The 21,889-nt window shown below is 54.5% G+C and overlaps 1 protein-coding gene across 23 annotated transcripts; it reads left to right on the top strand.

Annotated features, from left to right (window-relative positions):
- Positions 1-946: 946 nt before the first annotated feature.
- On the top strand, positions 947-20,962 carry TPM3 (tropomyosin 3). Of its 23 annotated transcripts, none has more exons than XM_058860331.1 (12): positions 947-2,341; positions 2,701-2,826; positions 8,159-8,292; positions 9,116-9,233; positions 9,451-9,521; positions 10,311-10,386; positions 11,451-11,513; positions 11,663-11,732; positions 13,468-13,546; positions 15,360-15,423; positions 19,140-19,260; positions 19,815-20,962. In XM_058860331.1, exons 1-11 carry the CDS (start codon positions 2,048-2,050, stop codon positions 19,215-19,217), a joined length of 1,173 nt encoding a protein of 390 aa, XP_058716314.1. In that variant the 5' UTR covers positions 947-2,047; the 3' UTR covers positions 19,218-19,260; positions 19,815-20,962. The 23 variants fall into 23 exon arrangements, 22 of the variants coding, with proteins under 22 accessions (XP_058716314.1, XP_058716330.1, XP_058716320.1 ...); XM_058860330.1 differs by lacking the exon at positions 10,311-10,386 and adding an exon at positions 10,899-10,974 and having other exon boundaries at positions 957-2,341; XM_058860332.1 differs by lacking the exons at positions 10,311-10,386; positions 19,140-19,260; positions 19,815-20,962 and adding exons at positions 10,899-10,974; positions 18,302-19,133 and having other exon boundaries at positions 957-2,341.
- Positions 20,963-21,889: the final 927 nt, after the last annotated feature.

The following is a 21,889-nucleotide window of genomic DNA, read 5'->3' as shown; positions in this document are numbered from 1 at the left end:
CTGTCACCCAGCATGAGTGGGGCCACATCCTCAATATGGATGCAGCAGGGTGACAGGCAGCCCCTCCAGCTGCTCCTTGGAAGAGAAACTCCCGTGAGTTCCAGCAGCTCCTCCAAAGCAAGGGGATGTGAGGCACAACTCCCCTGTGTCAATGGGGCTCGTCCTTGGGCAGGGTCATGTGTAGCCCCTTGGTGGCACAGGGCCCGCAGGCCAGGGCTGGCCCCCCAGTATTGACAGCCCCACTAATGACAGGGAGTGTGACCAGGGGCAGGAGCAAGCGGTGCAGGGCCATCGACCGCATCGACCAGCAGTGCTGGGCAGCAAGGGCGCGGGGGTCCGTGGAGGGGGCAGGGGGACGTCAATGGGTGGTAATTAATGGGAACGAGGCCACGTGTGCAGGGCCAGGGCTGTCGCTGGCCACGTCCCTCTGCTTGGTGCAGTCGAGTGCCGTTATAAACGGCAGCCAGGCGATCTCCAAGCCAGAGCGCAGAAGAGGCCCCCAAGTCAGCCCAGGTAAGACAGTGATGGATGTGGGGTCCCTTTGGCCCCAGTGCTGCCTGCCATAGCATGCTACTCCATGCCAGTGCATGTCATGGCGTGCCCTGACGTGCCATGCCAGGAGACCAAGCCTGCACTGCCCTGCTCCGGCTTCATCCCAGCCACAGGATGCCTCCTGTTCCAGCACTGCATCTCGAGCACCCCAGTACCGGCACAGTTGCCCAGCAGGCTCCAGGCATTGAGGTATGGCTTGGTGCTGCCTCTGCAGTGCCTCGGGGATTATACCTGGATACCACTCCTGCCCTAGCTCTCAGCGTATTCTTTTCTTTCTCTTACAGGCAGCTGCGCTCCAGGTCCTCCCACCTGTCTCTGTCTGATATGTTTGATATTAGGTTGTTTTATTGGAAAACCAACTAAATATCAAACATATTCTTACAGCGCCAGGGACGCCCAGCACCGACTTGGCCAGATGCTGCCTGTGCCTTGCCTCAGACAGGGGGGCCCTCTGCACCCTGTCCTGCACTGTCTGCTAGTCCTCACTGCTGCAATAAAACCTGTCTGCCCATCTCCACGGGACTTGAGAGGGGGAGCCCAGAGCCATCCGGGGGTTGGTGGAGGTTTGGGATGGTAGCAGGGTCAACGCTTGCCACCTGTCCCCCTGCTCACGCCAGGGATGATGACAATACAAAGGCCCGTGGCCCTGTGCCCAGCACTGCCTCCACTGCCCTGGCATGGGGGGGGCGTTATTTATGGAGGTGCAGCCACTGCTCAGGGCCCTTGGTGGGGCTGTCCCCCCCAGTGCCCTGCCCAGGGTGCCCAGAGCTGCCACCAGGTCTCTGTCTTTGTCCCCCAGGCCCCCGGGTTCTGGCCCCTTTAGCCCTCTACATCTGTCCCTGGGTAGGAGCAGTAGGGGTAGGGTCTTCCATGTGAGATCCAAACTTGATTTATGGGACCATTGGGATCTCTGGGCCAGCATGAGGAGGCTAGAAACCTCTTGGCTGCAGACAAAGTGCCACCACTTGCCCTGAGAATTCCTCCCCGTGCCTGGGGAATCTGCTCCTCCAGCTGCCAACAGCATCCTCTACCTCAGCACAAAGCACCAGCATGGCTGGAGCTGGCCTTGGGGCTCAGCAGACTCCTGAGGGACTCTGCCCCTGGTGCTGGGTGCAGTTTCCCCTGCTGCTCCCTGCAGAGCCAAACACTCTTGGCCAAGCCCTTGCTCCCAAAATAGCACCAGGATGATCTTGCCCTTTTCCATGCCACCCCCAGGCAGGGGTAAATGTCAGCCCAGGGCCACCAAAACATCCTAAGCCCCCCCAAGAAGGCAAATGGGGAGCGAGGACTTCGTGCCAGTGCTAAACAGACCCAGTTCAGCATCCTGAGGAAGTGCTCGGGGCACCAGCCAGGGTGTCCCATTGCATGGGGGGAGGGGATACCTGGGACAATGCAGGACCCCCTCTTGCAGACCCACTGCTGCTTTTTATAACACCCCAGCTGTCCTCGGGAACCCAAATAAGGCTGTGACCACCCGGAGCCCCCGGGACACATAATGGGTCCTGAGCACAGACTTTTTGGGAAGGTGGGGAGGCGGGTCAGCCCAAGAAAGGCAAAGCCCCTGTGCTGGGCAGAGCTGATAAACGGTCAGTGGGGCACAGGCAACACAGCTGCCCTACCCACCCATTGTCTGTCCTGTATCCCGCTGCCCACCACTGCCTGTGTCTCACCAAGGATGGAGGCCATCAAGAAGAAGATGCAGATGCTGAAGCTGGACAAGGAGAATGCCCTGGACCGGGCAGAGCAGGCAGAGGCTGAGCAGAAGCAGGCAGAAGAGCGGAGCAAGCAGGTAGGGCAGTCAGCCACAGCCCCCAGCCCCCAGCCCAGGGGTGTTGGGGGGTGGCTTCTGCCTCTGGTGGGTCACACTGAGCCCAGACCCAAAAGAGACTCTGCCTGGGGTATTGAAAATGTGACAGCTGCCATTATAACACAGCTCAAGGGCACCCCAAGGGCTGGCCAGGGCTCGGTCCCTGCCAGCTGGTGGGATGTGGGAAAGGGATGGGCACTGTGGGGCAGAGCTGGTCCCAAAGATGGGGTGGGAGGGATGCCATGGGGCAGAGCTGAGCCTGGGATGAGGCAGGCAGGACTCTCTTGGGGTGCGGGGGTTAAGCGTGATGTCCACCTGTGGTGACGACACTGTCCTTCCAGCTGGAGGATGAGCTAGCTGCTATGCAGAAGAAGCTAAAGGGGACAGAGGATGAACTGGACAAGTACTCTGAGGCCCTGAAAGACGCCCAGGAGAAGCTGGAGCTGGCAGAGAAGAAGGCGGCAGATGTACGTATGGGGTGCAGGGTGGAAGCTGAGCACTGCCTTGCCCCCCTTCCTGGGGGGGGGTTGCAGCCTTCCTCATGCCTTGGGGACACAGTTAAATCCCTGCCCGGCTCAGTGTGCTCCCGATAAAGCTGTATAGGTGTCCAGGAGCAGAGAATGGCCTTGTGAAGGACGTATCCGGAGGGCAGAGCCAGGCAGCGAGCAGCCCATCAAGTGCGGGATATGGGGTCTACGTGTCCCCAGGAAGCTCTGAGTCACGGCTGGGGGTGGAGGAGCCGAGCTCCGAGAGAGGAGAAGGAGGAGGGGGGAGCCCTCATCCCCCTGAGGGCGGGGGCTCACGGGCAGGGTGAGCATTGCACAGCCCAGCTATTGTTGTCCGCTGTTTCCAGGAAAACAATGGTGCGAGCGGTGCAAGGTTTCACCCGGTGGCTGCTCTTCTGCCATCACGAGGCATGAGGCCCCGCTCATCACCTGTCAGGACCTGGCAGTCCTCGTGGGGCTGGGATATCTCAGGGTCCATTGTCAGAGTGATGCAGCCCAGCTGTGATGCAGAGAAGGCAGGAGCCGTCCTCTCCCGCTGTGCTCGTGGGGAAGCGCCTGAGCCCTGCACAGCACCTGGGCCCCTCTCACTGGGAGCTTCAGAGCCCTGGGACATGTCACCCTGCAGCTTTGCTTGCAGATCCCTGTTACCAGCCCTGCACTGGAATCGGCTTGTGTTGCAGCACTGCAGAGCTCTTGGGAGCCCGTTTCCTCCCTCACACCCTTCTTGCCTCCCTCTGCTCCTTGTTGGCATTTTCCCTGCTGTCACCACATCCCCACTTGCTTCTTTGTGGATCCCTCTCTGTGCAGCTGGAGCCCCTTTTCCTGGCTGCTGCCTCCCAGGGTGGCCCATGGGGGTCCCCCAGTTTGCCCCTGGCTCTGGGAAGTGAAGGGATTTTGCACCCTGGAGCATTGAAAGGGCAGAGCTGCCTCCCAGTTGCTTCCAGCCCATCAGAACCCTTTTGATTCCCACCTTATCCCTGGAAACATGCTATACCATACGTGCCATCCCAGGCAAACGCTCCTGAATCATCTACCTGCCTGGCTGCCGAGGGTTTCAGGCCAGCAGCCTGGAGACTTTCCCTTCTATCCACATCCTTGAAGCACTGCAGAATAGGCGTTGTGGGGAATGAGAGCACTTAACAGGACTCAGTGACAGGGCTCAGTGATGTGTTTATTGAGCTCTTGGGCAGCTCCATGACCCTCGTGACACTGAGGAACACAGCTCCCAGCTCTGAAGAATGCTGATCTTCGCAGCGTTACCTGCCCTGAGACAGGAGGATTTTAGCCTCGGCTCAGGCCGTTTCACCATTGGGACTTCACACATGAAAGTGGACTGGGAGCCTGGTGGCCACAGCCCTACCCCTGGGTGGAAGGAAGGAGCAGGATCTGCTCCAGGGCCGTGGGCTCATGGCCCCGGCAAAGTCTGGGGGTTCTCCAGGGGTGGCAGTGCCCAACCCGCGGCGGGGCCGTGCCCAAATGCAGCCCGCGGGGCTGAGGGGCGTCCGGCCATGGAGCGGGGCGGCTCGTTTGGGACCGGCTGGATTCTCCGGCCCTGCCACACATGGGGCCAGTCCCGGTGCCTCCACGCCCATATGGGGCGGGTCCCGGTGAATCCAGGTGCCCGCGGGGCAGACCCCGGTGCTCCCCCCGCTGCCGGTGTCCCGTTCCCACTGGGGCCTGTCACGGTGTGAGTCCCCCGCCCGGTGCCGGTGCCCCGTTCCCGCCAGGTCCCGATACATGTCCCCCACCCGGTGCCCCCATTCCCGCTGGTCCAGGTCTCGGTGGCCCCGCCACGCCCCGGGCGCGACGACCGCTCCTCATCTCCCCGGTAACGCGCCCGCGGGGTGGGTCGGAAGTGACGTCACTTCCGACCGGCCGTTCCGGGCGCGGTCCCGGTGTCTGGGGGTGGCGGGGCTGGAGTGGAGAGACCGAGCATGGCCGGGGCCACAACTATCGAGGCGGTGAAGCGCAAGATCCAGGTGCTGCAGCAGCAGGCGGACGATGCGGAGGAGCGGGCGGAGCGGCTGCAGCGGGAGGTGGAAGCCGAGCGCCGCAACCGCGAGCAGGTACCGCCGGGGCCGGGCGGCGGGGCCGGAGCCGGACGGGCGGCGCGCCCGGGACCGGGGGTCATTCCGAGCCGCGGGGTGCCCGCGGGATGCTGACCCGGGCCGAAGCGTCAGCTGGGACCGGGGCTCTCCCTCTATGTCCGTGGCTCTCTCTGGGTCCCTGGGACCCGCCCGTGGTGCTGAGCAGACACCGAGGCCGGGAGGATCAGCCTGTCGTTGTTTCGCTGTTACCGGTGTCCCGGGACGGACAGCAGCGGCCAGGGGGCGGGGGAGGCCCCGGCCATCTTGTGCGGCCCCGAGCCCGGAGCTGCGCGGGTAAGATGGAAGGAATGAGCGGGCTCCCTCGGGATGTGGCCAGCGCAGGAGCCCTCTGAAGCGCTCTCAAACTCCGCATCCTGCCCGGATCCCGGCGAGCGGGGGTCTCCGCTGCCCCTGGGAGCGGCAGCCGCGAGGGAAGAGAGGGGCTGGGGTGGGACTGACTGAAAGGGAGGAAGGAGCAGGATCTGAGCTGGCAACGCTCGCGCTCGCCACCGGGCTGGGAACACCGGAAAGGCTGGGGACAGGGATGAGGTGACACGGGCAGGACCTCGAGGTGGCCGGCTCCCTTGGGCCTGGGGCACAGGCAAGGCTGGTGGCGTTTTGGGGACAGGTACAGGGGTGACACGGAAGGTCCTTGCTCGAATCTAAGCGTGACTGTCGTTGAATTTGCAGTGATTTCGCTGCATTCGAAGTGTGAAGCTGAGCCCTGCCCCCTGAGTGCTCGAGCCTGTGCCCGTGACAACGCTGTGGCACTGCCGGGGATTGATTGGGCTCTGCTGCCCAGGCCCATGGCAGAAGCTCCTGCCACTCCCATGCCTCAGCTGGCTCTTTCTTTGCAGCCACATATGGAATTCTCCTTGCAATAGCAGCATTGTCACGGGTACAGGCGTGTTTTTCCCAGCTCCCTGAACCTCCTTCAGGGGAGAGAACCAGTGCTCCCAGTATGGTGCCCAGGGCTTGCCTGGCCATGGGTCCTGGGGTATCCTCATGAATCTCTTGGGGCAGCAATGGGGAGTCCCAAAGGCCTGGCTGAGCTTCTCACTCGATTTTCTGGACTCCAGGTGTTACCTGGTTCAGGGCTGCCTTCATGAAGGAAGCATGGAATAACAGAAATGTGCCACTTGTAGCAGGGGTGCCTGAAAGAGTCACCTGGAAGTGTCATGCTCTGGGAAAGCCTGACAGTTTCATCTGTATCTAGGGAGAAGCAACAGAACAGGAGGTGTCAGGGCTCTTCTGCAACAGGGGAGAGGCACTTCCTCAAAAAGAAGGGTGGTTTTTGGGTGGGTTGAACACTGCCTGCACCAAGTAAGTGTTCAAGTTCAGAGGGTCAGGAGGTGGAGGCCCATTGTACTGGTGTGTCTTCATTGCCTGGGAGAAGGAAGGAGGAGGTCCTCCACCTCAACATCTGGTAGCCCCTTTAACAGGGAAAAGATGCATGTCAGTCAGTCTTCTTCCTGTTCTGTTTAAGGTATTGTTCCGTTCCTCTTCAGGCAGACCACTTCCCCTTTCAGTGGGGTGTGTGTTGGCTCTGGGCACCAAAGGGATGTGGGCTTCTCCAGAGCCAGCTGTACCTGCATGGGAGTTCTTCTGTGCTTTCCCAGCCTGGTCTTGGAACTGCCAGGGGTGCCTCAGTGCCGGTGGGGGGAAGAGCTCAGACAGCCCCTCTGGGAGCTGGACGCAATTGGTGTTGGGCCCCAATCTAACACTGGCGCCTTTCATCATTCTGCTCCTCCCTCTTCAGGCTTAGTGAGGAGCAGTTCGTCTTGGAAGGATGCTTTGTTATGTGCAGCTGGGGTACTTTGTGTTTGTTTGGCATGTGCCTGTGCCCAGGTCTTTGCAGAAGATCACAGTGCTGCCCTGGAATGGCTGCACTCCTGCCTGCCTTTGCAGTCCTGTTGGGGAGCAGGATTCTGGACTCTCCAAGGGGACCCTGGTGGGATGTCAGAGTCCCGAAAGCACCTAGACTGTCCTGGGCTTTGGCTGCAGTTAACAAGTACGGCTGTAAGCAGGGGCCTCGTGGCCAATCAGGTCATGCCCCCAGGGTCCCAAAAAGATTGCAGCAAGTCTCAAGTTGACTGTTTAGTCTGGGTCTGATCCAGAAGAGGAGTGCCACTGAAGGGATTTTCATCCTTGGCCTTGAGGTGCTTTGTTTTCAGCAGCACTGAAGGGCAGTTCCTGTCCTCTGTATCTACCCAGGCTGTGTTCTGACTCAACACTGGAGCAAGCTACAGAGTGATGGCAGTGCTGTATTGCCTTACCGAAAACAAGCTAGTGGCTCTGCCACATGAGTGATGAACTGAGCACAAAGCTGCATGGTCTGTGTTCCCCACCATCCCTGTTGCCAGTGCAATGCCGTGGGGGCTGGCTTGTAGCCTCTTTGAAGGCTGACTAGGACATGGATTGCAGCGTTTGTGGGGTGGGATGGCCTCTGATCTATGCCAGTTTCTTAAAGCCTCAGTCACATTTCTGGCAAATGTCTGCAGGCCGTCAGCAGTTTCTTCAGCTCCCAATGTGTACGACTGAACCAAGGCAGCTGTTGCTGGGGAACAGCCTCCTCGACCTGTCTCAAAACTGGAGAGGGGTTTTGCACCTTCTCTGGATTGTTAGTGAGTCGTTGGGAGGAAGGAAGCCCCAAGTACTGCAGGCTCTCTGCTGGGGCTGTGGGCACTGCAGCAACAAGCCCTGGGGCTGGGCAGCACCTCTGATCAGCCCAGCCTGCCAGCATCCAATACAACTTGGCACATCCTTGAACATGTTAATCCTTCTCACCTTGCTGATGAGAGGGTTTGCCTCAAGCAACACTCATGTCCAGATCACACCAGTAAACTGACTCTCTGCTAAGTGGCAGCTGTCACCACGCTCTGGCTTTGTGGATAAACAGGGCTGTGATGAATGGCCTGGCAGGATCCTGGCAGCTGCAGAGGCAGCCCTTGGTGTAAGTCGTCTCCTCAGTGTTTATGGCTTAAACGGTCAGAGCAGCACAGGCTGACAGTGAGAAACCTGCAGGAAGGCTGCTGTGTGGAAAAAGCATGCGGGATGTGTTGCCAAGATAAGTGGGAGAAGTGCTAAAGCATCCTGGGTTTGCTTTGGGTTCCTGTGTGCTGCTGCTGACCCCAAGGCAGATCTCACCTGCCCTACCCAAGCTGCTAAACCCGCACGGGCTGAGTACCCTCCTCTGCTCCCTGCAGGCTGAGGCAGAAGTGGCATCTTTGAATCGCCGTATCCAGCTGGTAGAGGAGGAATTGGACCGAGCTCAGGAGCGCCTTGCCACAGCTCTGCAGAAGCTGGAAGAGGCAGAGAAGGCAGCAGATGAGAGCGAAAGGTGAGCAAGGACTCCTGCTTGCACTCTGTCAAACACTGAGTGTCCGGTGCCATCAACTTTATGGGCTTCCTAGAGTGGGGGAGGAGATCCCACATCAAGACTGGATGTGGGAGTCAGTGCCTGCTTATGCAGAGCAGCTAAAACAATGCTGATGAACCTGAGGCTGCTGATAGCCTTGAGTGTCCTGGAACCTGAGGCTAGGGAGCAAGGAAGTGCCATGTGCCACCATGCATCTCCAACTCCAAAGGAGAAATAAATAGGTTCAGGGACACCATTGCCTTGTAAAGGTGGCTGCTGGTGGGGCAGCCTGTCTTCCATCTGCCTCTGCCAGCATGCTCCATCATGGCAGTTGTCCCCTGACCTGGCCTGTGATTCAAAGGGGAAGGGTCCACTTCCAGCTGTCTGATGTGTTTCCTCATGCACACACCATGAGCACCCTGACCCAGCTGGTGGCCTGCCATAGAGACAGACTTGGCTCTTCCTGCATTCCAAATAGGAAAGTGCTTGACATGGCTGTGCCAGTCCCTAAGACAGCTGGGTTTGTTCTCAGCAGCATTGCACTTCCCTTGGCCTCAGAACCCGGTGATCTGCTGGAGGAATGGTCCAAGGAGCAGTTAATTCCAAGCAATTGAGGTTGCTGTATTCACATCAGCCCAGCAGCCTCTGCCTTCCTGTGTCACCTTCTTCATTCAGGGGAGTCATGGCTTATCAGGAAGCACTGTGCTTCCAGAGCAGTGCTGTTAATGCTCTGAAACTCACTGGACTGCTGGCTTGTCCAAGATTGTTTTAAACATCTTCCCTCCCTGTGCTTGCTTTTGGGCAGAGGCATGAAAGTCATTGAAAACAGAGCTCTGAAAGATGAGGAGAAGATGGAACTGCAGGAGATCCAGCTCAAGGAAGCCAAGCACATTGCAGAGGAGGCAGACAGAAAGTATGAAGAGGTGAGACTCTTGCTCTAGTATGATTGACCTGGGCGAGGAGAGTTGAATCCTCTTCCTGCTGATAGCAAACCTAGCGGCAGAGCCTGGCTCTCAGGAGACTTGCCTCTGCTTGGCCAAAAGCTCCAATGGCTCCTGCAGGCATTCCTTCCATTCACTGCTATGCAGACCCTACAAGCACAAGACTGTCCTTCCTCTTTACTCTGATTCTCCTTTCCAGGTTGCTCGGAAACTGGTGATCATTGAAGGAGATCTGGAGCGTACTGAAGAGAGAGCTGAGCTTGCAGAGTCGTGAGTAGTCTGCTTGCATGTACCTGGCAGGTCTGCCTCTGCATGGAAACTAACACTGCATTGCTAAATTTGTTACACAAGGCCTGAAGCACAGGGTGGGTTTAGGTCTGTGAAGGAAAGGGATGAAAACACTTCCCTCCTTGAAACAGGATTGACTCCACCTAGGATATGGAGTTTGTGAAGCCATTTGCCTTGGGTGGAGATACTCTGCCCGTTTGCATGGAGGCATTCCCTAGTCATGGATGCTGGAGAGTCTTTCTCTCCTCAGTATTCACCAGCACTGCTTTGTGTGTGCAGTCACAAGATCGTTCATGTTGCTACAGAGCACAGTGCTTGTCCTGAAGTGGCAGAGGCCTCCTGAGCCAGTGGCTGAAGTGACATATGGGGTGGCCAAGGGCAGAGCTGTGGCTGAGGCTGGTCTCTGGGCCTCTCCATCTACTTGAAGTATCCACTACTGGCTTCTGCACTGCTGAGCAGAAATCTCGGCTTCCTCTGCTCAGAGCAGAGACACAAATCCTGGTGCCCCATCCTTTCATATGTCTGGATGCTTTAGCTGATCCTTGAGGAGCTGGTCAGGGCCTTTCCCTGCTCTGGGCCTTGTCTAACACAGTTGGTGTGTACACAGCAGCAGCAGCAGCACTGTGCTTCCCGCCCAGACGTGCATGTTGTGACCATGACTTTTTTGTGTTTCCCCCCACCCCCTTTTTTGCTCTGTGGTGGTGTGGTTTTGGTGCTCCTTTTGACCTTGCCCCCACCTGGCTTGTGCCCTTGTGTGACCGTCACTAACAGTCATTGCCGGGAGCTGCAGGAGCAGATCAGAGTGATGGACCAGAACTTGAAGTGTCTGTCTGTTGCCGAAGAAAAGGTACTAACTTTTCCCTTCTTGAACCATTAAACCAGAACTCATGTGGTCTCCTCACTATGCTCCTCCCCTCAGCTTAACTGCGTCTCTTTCTCTCTCTCTCCTGGAACATACTGTCTTCTCTGCCCATAAATATCCCTGTCTGAGTGGTGGTGGCTGTCCTTCTGTCCATCAGAACAACTTCCCTCCATACAGCACACTAAACGTGAAGCTTCTCCTTGGAGACTCCCAAGTCTGGCAGAAACCTGTGTCCACATCTCACTGCTCAGCTCTGTGCCCCGTGCATGTGCTGGCAGAATACTTCAAACATGAGCTTGGAGGCAAATGGGAACTTGCTTTCTGCACAGGTGCCTTTGATAGGACTCAAAGCAGGGTCCTATCCAGTCTCATTTCAGACAGTCTCCTAAAAAACTTCCTGGTCTTCCCTGCACGTGGATTCACTTCTTGTTTCCTGTCTTTCCCTCCCACTTCTTCTTTCCCTTTTTTTTCTCCCCTTTCCTTACAAAACCCCACAGTAAATGTTCCGAGCTGGAGGAGGAGCTGAAGAATGTCACCAACAATCTCAAGTCTCTTGAGGCTCAGGCTGAGAAGGTAGGGCTACCTGTCCCAGGGCCAGAAACATTGCTGTTGTGCTAGATGGGTGTGTAAACAGCAGAGCACCCACTGGGGTGGAAATGATTCAGCTGCAGTCTTAAGCAAGCCAGGAGTGCTGTGCTTACTCTGCTGGGAGGGCTAACATAAGTCATTGGAGGGCTGTGGAAGCTGGGGTGTGGGAAGCCCAGCTGCCTTCCCCTGCCTTGGGACAGACTTAATCAGCCAGGATGTTTAAGCTGCTAAAATGTTAAGATGAGAATTTTTCTGCATCCAAGTTTGTGTTTCATGTGTTATTTGAGGCTTGCTGCCTGATCCAGTCCTGTTGGACTTGGGTAAGGATGTGAACAACTCCCAGTTGGAAGGTTCTGTTGGCATGTGTGCTGCAGTGATGAGTTTATGTCAGCCTCTCTAGTTGTGGGCTCTCTGGAGAGGGAGGTATCTGGGGCTGCTGACTGCTGACTCCTTTTCCACAGTACTCTCAAAAAGAGGATAAATATGAAGAAGAGATCAAGATTCTGACTGATAAACTCAAAGAGGTGAGTGACCATGTCAGGATGGCCCAGCTGGGTGAGCTGACCTCAGCTTGACTGGGAAGAGATGTGAAGGGTGGGAGACTCCATGTCCTCAGACTGATGCCCTTTGCTGTAGAGCTGTTGCACTAACTGGCTTATTTCATGTCTGGCAGGCGGAGACCCGTGCTGAATTTGCTGAACGCTCTGTAGCCAAGCTGGAGAAGACCATTGATGATCTGGAAGGTACATTCCGGGAATAGGAAACCAAAGAATGTGTGTTTAGTGAGAAGTTAAGGAGGGCTATCTCTCAGGTAGCCGGAGAGCGGAGAGGCTGCTGTGCTCCTCATTACTTGGAGCATAACCCAATTTACCTCTAAGGTGAGGCTTGGCAAGAGCCCTGCCCTGTGCCTCTGCTCTGAAAGCTGTTCCCCGGCTGTTCTGCAGCAGGTCTCAAGCTCTTGATCAAGACACCTGGCCTTATCTAGGTAATTGATGTATTATGGTAGTGATGTCCTCAGGAATGTAACTAAATCCCTGTGCTCCAGCTTAATCTAATTAATTTAGGAGTGGCATAGGAAAGAAACACCTGAACTTGTAAGAATTGGTCACAATAACGTCTGCGTGTGCAGAACGTCATGCATGTGCTGGCTACTGCAAATGGTGTCTTGCAAGTCAACCACAGGAGTCAGTGAGCCTTGAAACAGCCCCCACTCAGACTCCTTAGTGTGAGTCCTGAATCAAGGTTAAATTGCCAGCAGTTCAGTCCATGGGGTAGTCAGCCTGTGCCAAGGGTGCGTTCCTTTCCTCCTCCCATTCCTTCACACAGTTCTTCAGGAACACTCCTGAGGCCAGCCACCGCAGAACCTGGCCCCAAGCCACAGAGGGAGAAGGTTTCAGCTGCCTCCCTTAAATCTGGGACTGTGGCCAGATTCTTCTGTGGATTGCTGTGGCTGGAGCAGTGGTGCTGGTAAACCAAAGCCCTTAGAGGTCTCCTACCTTGACCGCAGATGGGCCTTTGTGGTCTTTTAGTGTCAGGTCTTGGAGATACAAAGCACCATCCTACTGTCTGGAGTCACTCTTATTATCTAGAAATAGCAATGGTGTCAGCTGAGCTGTTCCAGAGCTGCAGCCAAGCAGCAATCTGAGCCACCTCATGATCCAGGACAAGCTTTTATTTGGAACTGCAAAAAGTCCTCCAAATCCCTGCATGCTCCCCTTGAAACCTGTTGATTGAGAGTTGGCTCTGGTCTACAGCCTTGTTGCTGGAGTGACCTAGTTTATGACAACTGACAAAGTTCCCTAGGCTCTGTGAGGCTGTTAACTGTACTATAGCCCAGGCAGCCAGAGCTGGAGCAGCCTGTGCCAGCTCTGCAGGGCTCAGGGATGTGACAGCACAGTTCCAGGCCCACCCCTCCCTAGAGGCGGAGAGCTGCCTGTCTGCTCCATTATCTGATGGGGAACACTGGTGTGGCCAGTCTGCTCCCCCTCCTCACTGCATCCTTACAGGATTGGAATTTCCTCTGATGCCCAGCTCTATTACATGACTGACTTCTCCCAAGCCAGTCCTTGCATTGAGACATGGGTGAGAACAAATCACCTCAATTATCAGTGCTCTCCTTAGGTGTAACAAGCTTCTCCCTAAGTGGATGGAGTTGCCTTTCCCTGCTGCTCCTCCTGACACTGGTTCCTGCTGACCTAGCTGGACAGCTTGTTTTTACAAGGTGATGTGGTGTGAGTGCTTGGCCGTTGGAGCTGGATTGTAATCCTGAAAGGCACTTGTGGGTCAGTCAGTCCTCACGCTGCTGGAACCCTTCTGTTCATTGATGGGGATGAACACGGAGTTGTGATGGCTCCACATCTAACTTCATTTTCTTCTGTTCGTGAATCCCATCCTGCTTTTCCTGCCCCAGAGTGTTGGAAGAACTCCTTTGCCTTCCCTCATTGTTTTCCTTTTGTTCTCCTCCTAAACGTCTTCTAGATGAGCTCTATGCCCAGAAACTGAAGTACAAAGCAATTAGTGAGGAACTGGACCACGCCCTGAATGACATGACTTCCATGTAAATATGAGCTGGCTGGAGTTCGCCTCTCGCTTCAGCAGGCTGGACTGCCAGTGCTTGCTTGGTTTGCTGTGGTTTCTGTAGTTGGAGAATTGACGGCACTGTGCCGCCCAGGTTACTTCTACAGATCTGCCCAAGTTGCCCCAGCATGCCTTCCTCTAACTCTAGGTCCTTGTGATCTGCATGTGTAACCAAGTGCTGTGCTGGCCTGAAAGGGTTCTGACTTAAATTTGAGTGCAATTCCCATTCTTGCTGGGAAAGGCTTTCTCAGGAAATGTGGCTTTGTCATCTGCTGGAGCCACTGGGCCATGGTCTCAGGATTCCTTCTGGAAGAGGCTGTGGATAGTGCTTAGGTGGATTCCTTAGGAATTGCCACAATAGGCTTAAGATGGGCCAGATCATGAACTGATCTGTGGAAGTAGCTGAACTTGTGTGTTTCTGCAACTTTGCTCCTCAGCTTTGGTGTTCAGATCTGCAGTGGGTGCTGCTAACAACTTCTCCACCTGGTCCTTGCGCTAACCCAGGAGAGGCCAGGTCCTCACCCTACAGAGAAGAGCCTTAACATGAGTGTCCCAAAGTTCCCTAAGCAGTTTGCTGTGCACAAACACTGAAGCTTCTCTTAAAATTAGTGTCTCCTTCTGTCTCACACAGATAAGTCTTGTGATTCCAAACTCCGCTTTGGATTTGTCTCTCTGCTTGGTGGCTTGTTCTGCATCTGCACCCGTCATTCATGCTCTCTTCATCTGACTCTGAATTTCAGTACCTTTTTCCAGTTACTATGCACAGGGCATCCCTGGGAATGGGTGCTCTAAAGACACGGAAGCAGCAGCAGCAGCCCCCCAGTTCTGCTGCACTTGCTCCCAAACAAAGCTCCCTCTGTGTGACCTGATGTGCCAGACACAGCCTGCTCTGAGGGGCTGCCCTTTCCGTGTCGGGGGAGCTGGGAGGATGTTGTTCTCATCTGCATATCTTGTGTGGAGCCATAAAGCTCTTTTTGTATTTCTCTTGCCTCTTGCTCAAGCATGATGTCACCTTTTTTAAGGAAAACAATTCTTGCATAAATGGCCGTTGCTTTTGAGAAATGGGTTTCTAGTGACCACTTGCTGCTTTAGAGTAACTGTTTCAGCATTGCCTTCAAACTGGTGTCACCCTTGGTGGAACACAGACCTCACTAGCATGCTGGATTTTTCTTTGAGGTGTGTTACTGGCTCCCAGATGTGATGGCAGGTCTGCAGACAGGGCCTGTGGGGTCAAATGGGAGGCTGGGGGTTGCATCAGAAGGCCCTGGAAGTGTGCCTGACTGAAGACACTCCTCATTCCTGCCTGCTTTGGAGTGTTCACCAGCACTGGTTGCCAAATGCTAGCTTGAAGTGGGAGGTCACACACCTGATAGTTGTTAGCCAGGGTATGGAAGCCAATAAATACTGTGTGTGCTCTGGCTGGTCTCCACTGGGGCAGAACTGGTTGGGTGTGAGGTGCTGCCTGTGCCAGGGGGAGGGATGTGTGGCCTCTTGCTTCAGGAATGAGAAGGCACTGCAGCAGGGCTGTGAGCATTTGAGCCGGGGAATCTTTTGCAGAGCCCTCCCCTCCCCATGCAGGGGCTGAGTGCTGCAGGATCCTTCTAGGAGCATTTCATGGAGCTTCCTACTGAGCACTGGCAGTGGGCTGTGAATGCCTGGCGTGTGTCACCACTGGTGCTGTTGCTAGTTGATCTGGTATGATAAACACTGGTCATCCTCTCAAAATGGTATGTGCTGCCTCATGGTGGTTAGTCAAATACTTTTTCCTTTCTGGATTGGTTCGTCTGCCACAGTGCCCGAAGAGCCCTTCGTGAGCAACATTCTGATGACATGGGACACTTCCCGTGGCTTTCTCAGGTTTGTGCCCTTCTGGTCTCCACATGACAGCACTGGCAGTCAGGATAATCTAGGCACACCCACATGCCCTAGCCTGTCCCACTCTGTCTTTGGTGGCCAGTCTGGATGGGGAAGGGAGGGAGCATTCAAGGAATTTCCAAGTGTGGTCTGACTCTCCGGGGATGTGGGGCAGTAGCTGTGCCCTGTAAGCACAAAGCAAGAACCCAGAAGTCTTCAGTAACCCAGCTGCAGCTGGAGTTGAGGATCTGGATCCTGTGGGACGGGCAGGGCTTCTGTAAATATGAAGGCTTCCAGGCCAGTGTTCCATTGTCAGCTCTTATGACAACAGGGACACCATCATTGTCTGTCAATATCTGAAGGGAGGGTGTCAGAGGATGGACCAGGTTCTGCTTGGTAGTGCCCAGCAGTAGAACAGGCAACACATAGAAACTGGTGCTCAGGAAGTTCCACCTGAACATGAGGAAGATTTTCTTTCCTGTGTTGGTAACTGAGCATTGAGCAAATTGCCTAGAAATGGTATGAAGTCTCCCTCACAAGAGATATTCCAGAATGATCTGGATATAATCCTGTGTGATGTGCTCTGGGATGACTCTGCTTAAGCAGAGGGGTTGGACCCACAGATAACCTTTTTAACTTCACCCCTTCTGTGATAATTAGTGGGTGGGAGGTGGTAGCCTGCCCTTGGGAAGTGCCTCTCTCCTCACAGGGAGGTCTAGTTGCATCCTGACTTGCTGTGGGGAGCTGGTGGCTCTTCTCTGCACAATGATGTTCCTGGGAGTGTTATCTAAGGCTGGGCTGTGTCAGGCCCTTTCCCCACTCATCCGGAAGGAATCCACTCTGGGTGGTGTTTGGGTATGTGGGTGGGTGATGCAGTGTTTACGCTGGGAGGTTTTGGAGGCATCTGGTCTGACTGGATTGCTGGGCTTGTGCAGGCTGGTTAGTGTGAGCTGTGCTGTGATGTGGGAGGGCTGCAAAGATAGGTTAACTGACCAGGAGGGCAAGATCCTGGGGCTCCCCATGTCCTGGGGCTCCCTGAGTGGCAGGGATAACTGGTGAGGCTGCCCTGGGGTTGGGTGTAGAAGGGAGCAGGCCAAACATGGCTGCTGCAGATCTGGGCAGGTGCTCTGTATGGAGGAGCTGTTCCTGAAGTCTGGGAAGTTCAGTCATGCTAAACACTCCAGTCTGCTACCTTGTGTGGGTGAATCATCAGGTCCCTGTACACAAACAGGAATGTTTGCTTGAAAGCTGTGAGCTGTTGCACCAAGTCCTGTAAGCACAGTTCACTCTCATCCTCTGCCACTCAGGACCAGACTGAATCACTTAGATCTGGGGACTGGCATTGGGGCTGCTCAGAACCAGCATGGAGCCAGTCCCTCACAGCAGTAGTAGCTGTTGTGCGAGGCATGGACCAGGATGCCACATACCCACAACTTCCAGATTGTGGTAGGACAAAAATCATTGGCTTGCCTGCCTGTGCCTCAGTCCCTTAGTGGCTTTAAAGAAGGGACAACAATCAGCATTACTGCCCTCTCCTGCAGAGTGAGATGCAGTTAGAGCAGGTCCTGAGGACTGAGAGAAGCTGAGGGTGAAGCTGAAGTTGAGCTTCCCCCTCTGCGTGCAGGTGTTACATTGGAGGGACTGACCTGAGACTCTGGGGAGGGCAACATGCTTTGGTTACTCCATGTGAACCACTTGACTTTCTGGAATTTTACCCAGCTAGGTCTTGTTCAAGAGCAAAATATTCTGAGATTGAAAGCAATGAGGAATGGTGTAGCTCCCCTTCAGAGGGTGCCTGAGAATCCTAGGACCTCATAGTACAAGCATTAGAGGGGAAGCCCAAAGCAAGGCTGTGCTTTAGGCTCATTCCTCCAGCAGAGGCATCACACTGTGTGTCGCTGCAGGTGGTGCTGGTAGGTTCTGCCAGGCTGGAAGATGATGCATAAGGTTTTTTCACTGCCTGAATTCTCCTAAGTGCAGGAATTGGAGCTGTCAGGCTGGGAGAACTCTGCCCATGCAAATGAGCAGGGAGAGATGCTGAATCTCTGTGGTGGCTGACAGGCTGTGTGGCAGGACATTGGCCACTGAGCCCTGAGAAGTGACAGATCCTGGAAAGGGACCAAACATGCTGATGAGCACGAGTGCTTGGCATGAGCCTTGAGGATGCATGTGGCAGCTAGACCTCTATGGGGCTATAAGGACAGGGACTGGAGAGGCCACGGCTGCAGAGGCAGTGGCAGCTTGTGCTCTGCTCATGGAGTTGTTCTGGGGCAGATGTAAAAGAGGACCCTGTGCTCCAAAAGTCCCTCTGTCCTGTACCTGAAGCAGTTGCTGCCTTCAGTCCTGTCTGGGTTGTGAGTGGGGCACCAGGCGTGTTCTCAGAGGAAGGTCCTCCAGGCCTGGGTTGAGATGTTGTCATTCTCAGTTCTTCTGGTGTGCCTGTCCTGCTGTTCAAACCCTGTAAATCCCACTGCAGTGTGGTGTGGCTCCCTCTGGAAGCTATTTCTGGTACAGCTGTGGCAGGACTCATCTCTGCAATGTGCTCCACAGGTTTAAAGCACACCCCAGATCTCTGTCCTTTCTGGGGTCCAGCCCAGCCCTGCCTGCAGGCTCCTCTTCTGGTGTCTCCTCTTCCTTTCTTTGCCTTTGCACATCTTTGACAGCACTTTCACTTCTGCCCACACTTGGTTTCCTCTGTGATCTTCCTGAACTGAAGCACAAGTTAGAGAAAGACAAACCTTTGGGAATAACCCAGGCTGTCCTCAGAAGCACATGTTATGGAGACAGCTTTTTTGATGTGCTCATCTTGGTGCTCTACTAACCTTCCCTTTCTCTCTTTTTCTCTCTTCCTCTTGTTTCCCTTATCCTGTCACTGCTGCAGAGTGCCTGTACAGCCAGCTTGAGAAAAACCGCCTGCTCTCTAATGAGCTGAAGTTAACGCTGCATGATCTGTGTGACTGAGAAGGGGCCCACTAATCCCATTAAACAAGCTTATTGCGACCACCAGTGCTGTGGACCACAGTGAAATCTGATCATTAAGACTGGCAGACTTGCGAATTTTATGCAATTGCTGCTTTTTAATGAGGCACTTGGATATAACCTGTAATTTAATTAAGCATTTTTTTAATATATAAAGGTAACCTCTATTCTTGGTGAAGTCACCCCCCAGACTTAGCTGGTTTTTGAGCAGTCTTGTTTGCTTCTGCAGGGGGTCCTGCCTGGCTCCTCCATGGAACCAGTATAGCTGCACCCCCCAAATGAAGGGTGGGGTGAAGTTAGACTTATGTCTGCTTGAAGCTGCCTGTCAAGTGCTACAACTTAATTTACTATTAGCTGAATGACTGTAGGATTTCCTGGTGCATGGAATGATGGCTTCTACCAATAAATGACTGATCTTGTGGTCTGTGAGACACTGCACACCTGTATTCCTATCTAGGGGAGTCCTAACTGAGAAGGTTTGGGGGCAGAAGTAATTTCCCAGGCCTGACCCCAGTGCAGCTGCAGAGCCCTGAAATGGGTTGGGAAAGCTCACAGACATCTTGACAGCAAATGCCGAAATGCACAGCCTGAAGCTGTGTCCTGGGTTCCTGCAGGGAATATTTAAATGCCGCTGTTGCTCATGCTCGAGGAAGGCTGTTCTCTGTGCAGAGTTTCTGGCCCTGGGGAGGTTGGGAGTGGCTTTGGGAATCTGCCTGTACCTAAAGGACATTTTTCTACAGCCTGTCTGTCCAGTGTCCCAGCGTGTGGATGTCGCCAGTGATATGGGTGGGCTCACCTTTGGAGTGAAGCCTACTTAGAGCACTAGCTGCTGATCTGCTCTCCTCCTGGCTTAAGGAACATGTGAGAATTGACTGCATAGCTGCCTGTAGTGTCGGGCAGGGTGCAGCTCCCTCACTACTCACTCTCTGCCTATCACTGCCTCAGCTCCTGCCCTGCTGCCCTCCAGGCTGGTGGTCTGCTCCCTGCTGCTGGGTTTGGCATCCCTGCCCTGTGCTGAGGGGACGGGGGGTACAGCCAGCTGTAGTTCCAGGGGGTGGTTTCCAAGTGTGTGTTGCTCTTGGGTGCCTTGCTGGGCCACGTGTGTCAGCCGTGGAGGTGTGGAAGTCCTGGGAAGAGCTGGCTGCAGTCAGAGACACCTGCATGTGAAACACTGCCTAGAGCTCTGGCTAAAGGTGCACCATGGCCATACTGACTGGGAGCACCGGCAGTGTGAGAGGTGAGGGCTACACACAAGCCAGGTAACCTCAGAGCTTCCAGCTGCACCCAGCCAGGCACTCCGGTCCAAGGATCGCTGCGGCAGTGTGTGGGGAAGGGGCTGGCACAAGCTTTTTTTGGCAAAGGACTCTCCATTGTTTCATGCTGATTTGTAATTCTCAACTCTTGCTTCCTGCCAGATAAACTGAAATCCACCAAAGAGGAGCATCTCTGCACGCAAAGAATGCTGGACCAGACCCTGCTAGACCTGAACGAGATGTAATGGATCCCTGCCACTGCCTCCGCCATGCAATGCCTGCTCAGCTGCTGCTGCCCTCTAACCCTGGGACCAGAGTTTACTTTCTGTTGCCAATTTGACCAAACACAAATCTCCTTTGTTCCTGGGTTAAAGGCCACCAGGTTGGGCAGAGCTTCAAACAGCATCATTAAGGGAAATAAGCAATGCAATAATGTTTGGAGAGCATGTTTGAGATGTACACATTTTGTAACTACCTTTTTTTGTAGCAGCCATTATAAACATTCCAAATAACGTGTGAGCTGGTGAGCTACACTTCAAAGCTCTTGGCTTTAAAATTTGGTATTAACCTTCTGTTAATTGGCTCTGGGCCACCCTGCTTTGGCAGGGCAAGAAACGGATATGATGGTTCTGGCTGTGAGTCAGAGTAGCCAAGCTAGGGATGAAAGCCTTTTGGGAAAACTTCCTTTCCAGGAGCTGTTTGCTAAAAGCACAGTTCAGTTTTTCAGCTTTAAGGTAACTCTGTGTTGGGAAGGAACAACTTGGGTGAAAGCATCATTTTTTTGGGTTTGTTTTTTTTTTTTTTTAAGCCAAGCCAGTCATCTGAACAATTCAACCCTCACAGGGATTGTGTCCCTTCCCCTCCACACCTGAAGGGCTTAGAGAAGCCACTGTCCCTGTAACCCATTGCTACCCTGAGGCTGACTTTGCCTTCACTAAGTGCTGATGCACCAAGCTTCACTGCTCATCACTGGGTTACACTTAACTGCTTAAGTACAACAGCCTTGTGTTCTTGGAGAAGTGGTTTTGCCTACCTGGAGGGATGGAGCCAAGCCTTCCCTCCTGCCCAGGACTGCTCTTACTGTCTTAATTGAGTACGAGCCATCTTGCTGTGCATTGCTGATGTGTTGTGGTTGTGAGGTGTGAGTGTGGCAATGTCACACTTGCAGTGTGTAGCTTGTGGTTTGAGCATGCTGCTTGGTTGTAGCAGTTTTTGGGGCCAATCTGGAGACAAAAACCCTATCCAGTGTTTTGATACTAAATTGAAAAATTGTGTTACTGTCTTTTGAAATAAAAACTGATCCCTCCACATGGCTGCTGGCTGCAGAGCTTTACTGTGCAGGCTTGTGGGGGATGAGGGTGGGGATGGTGTATGTGCCCAACCTATGATCAGGCATAGGGTAAGTAGCACTTCCCAGGGCAGGAGTGCAAAGCAGGACTGTTGTGATGAGTTCCTCAGTCAGATTGGAGATGACACTGAGTTGGGTGAAGTGTTCACCTGCTGGAGGGCAGGAAGGCTCTGCAGAGGGATCTGGATCCATGGGCGAAAGCCAGTGGTGTAACAGTCAACAAGGCCAAGTGCCAGGGTCTTTGGGTCACCATAACCTGCTGCAGTGCTCCATGCTTAGGGAAAAGTGGCTGGAGAGCTGGAAAACAACCTGGGAGTGATGGTTGACAGCAGCTGCACATAAGCACCCACAGTAGGTGCCCAGGGGGGGAAGAGGTCAAGGGCACCTGACCTGTACCAGCCATGGTGTGGTGGTGGGATCAGAGCAGTGCCCGTCCCCTGTGCTGGGCACTGCTGAGGAGCTGCAAACCCCAGGGTCAGTTATGGGCCCCTCATGACAAGAAAGATACTGAGGGGCTGAAGTGCATCCAGAGAAAAGAATGGAGCTGGAGAAGGGGCTGGAGCACCAGGAACAACTGAGGGAGCTGGAGTGGGCTCAGCCTGGAGAAAAGGAGGCTCAAGGGGACTTTCTTCACTCTCCACAAATCCCTGGCAGGAGGGTGCAGCCAGGAGGGGGTAGGCTCTCTCTACTCCCAGGGAACAAGGGACAGGACAAGAGAAAATGGTCTCAGGTTGTGCCAGGGGAGGTTTATATTGGATATTAGAGAAGATTTCTTCACAGGAAGGGTCCAGCCCTGTCATAGGCTGCCCCATCCAACTGGGGTAGTCACAACTGCTCTGAGCAATCTGTGCCAGGGCCTCACCACTCTCACAAGGAAAAATTTTTCCCC

The sequence above is a fragment of the Poecile atricapillus genome, chromosome 33 (genome assembly GCF_030490865.1).
Source record: "Poecile atricapillus isolate bPoeAtr1 chromosome 33, bPoeAtr1.hap1, whole genome shotgun sequence".
Lineage (NCBI taxonomy): Eukaryota > Metazoa > Chordata > Aves > Passeriformes > Paridae > Poecile > Poecile atricapillus.
Note: the sequence above shows the minus strand (reverse complement) of the source record. Positions and strands in the feature narration are given on the sequence as shown.

Excerpts from the sequence above, each read along its gene's own strand:
- TPM3 (XM_058860331.1), top strand. The coding sequence starts at position 2,048 with ATGGGTCCTGAGCACAGACTTTTTGGGAAGGTGGGGAGGCGGGTCAGC. Across the intron at positions 9,522-10,310 it reads AGAGCTGAGCTTGCAGAGTC|TCATTGCCGGGAGCTGCAGG; the intron begins GTGAGTAGTCTG and ends CGTCACTAACAG. Across the intron at positions 15,424-19,139 it reads ACTTCCCGTGGCTTTCTCAG|CCTGTCTGTCCAGTGTCCCA; the intron begins GTTTGTGCCCTT and ends ATTTTTCTACAG.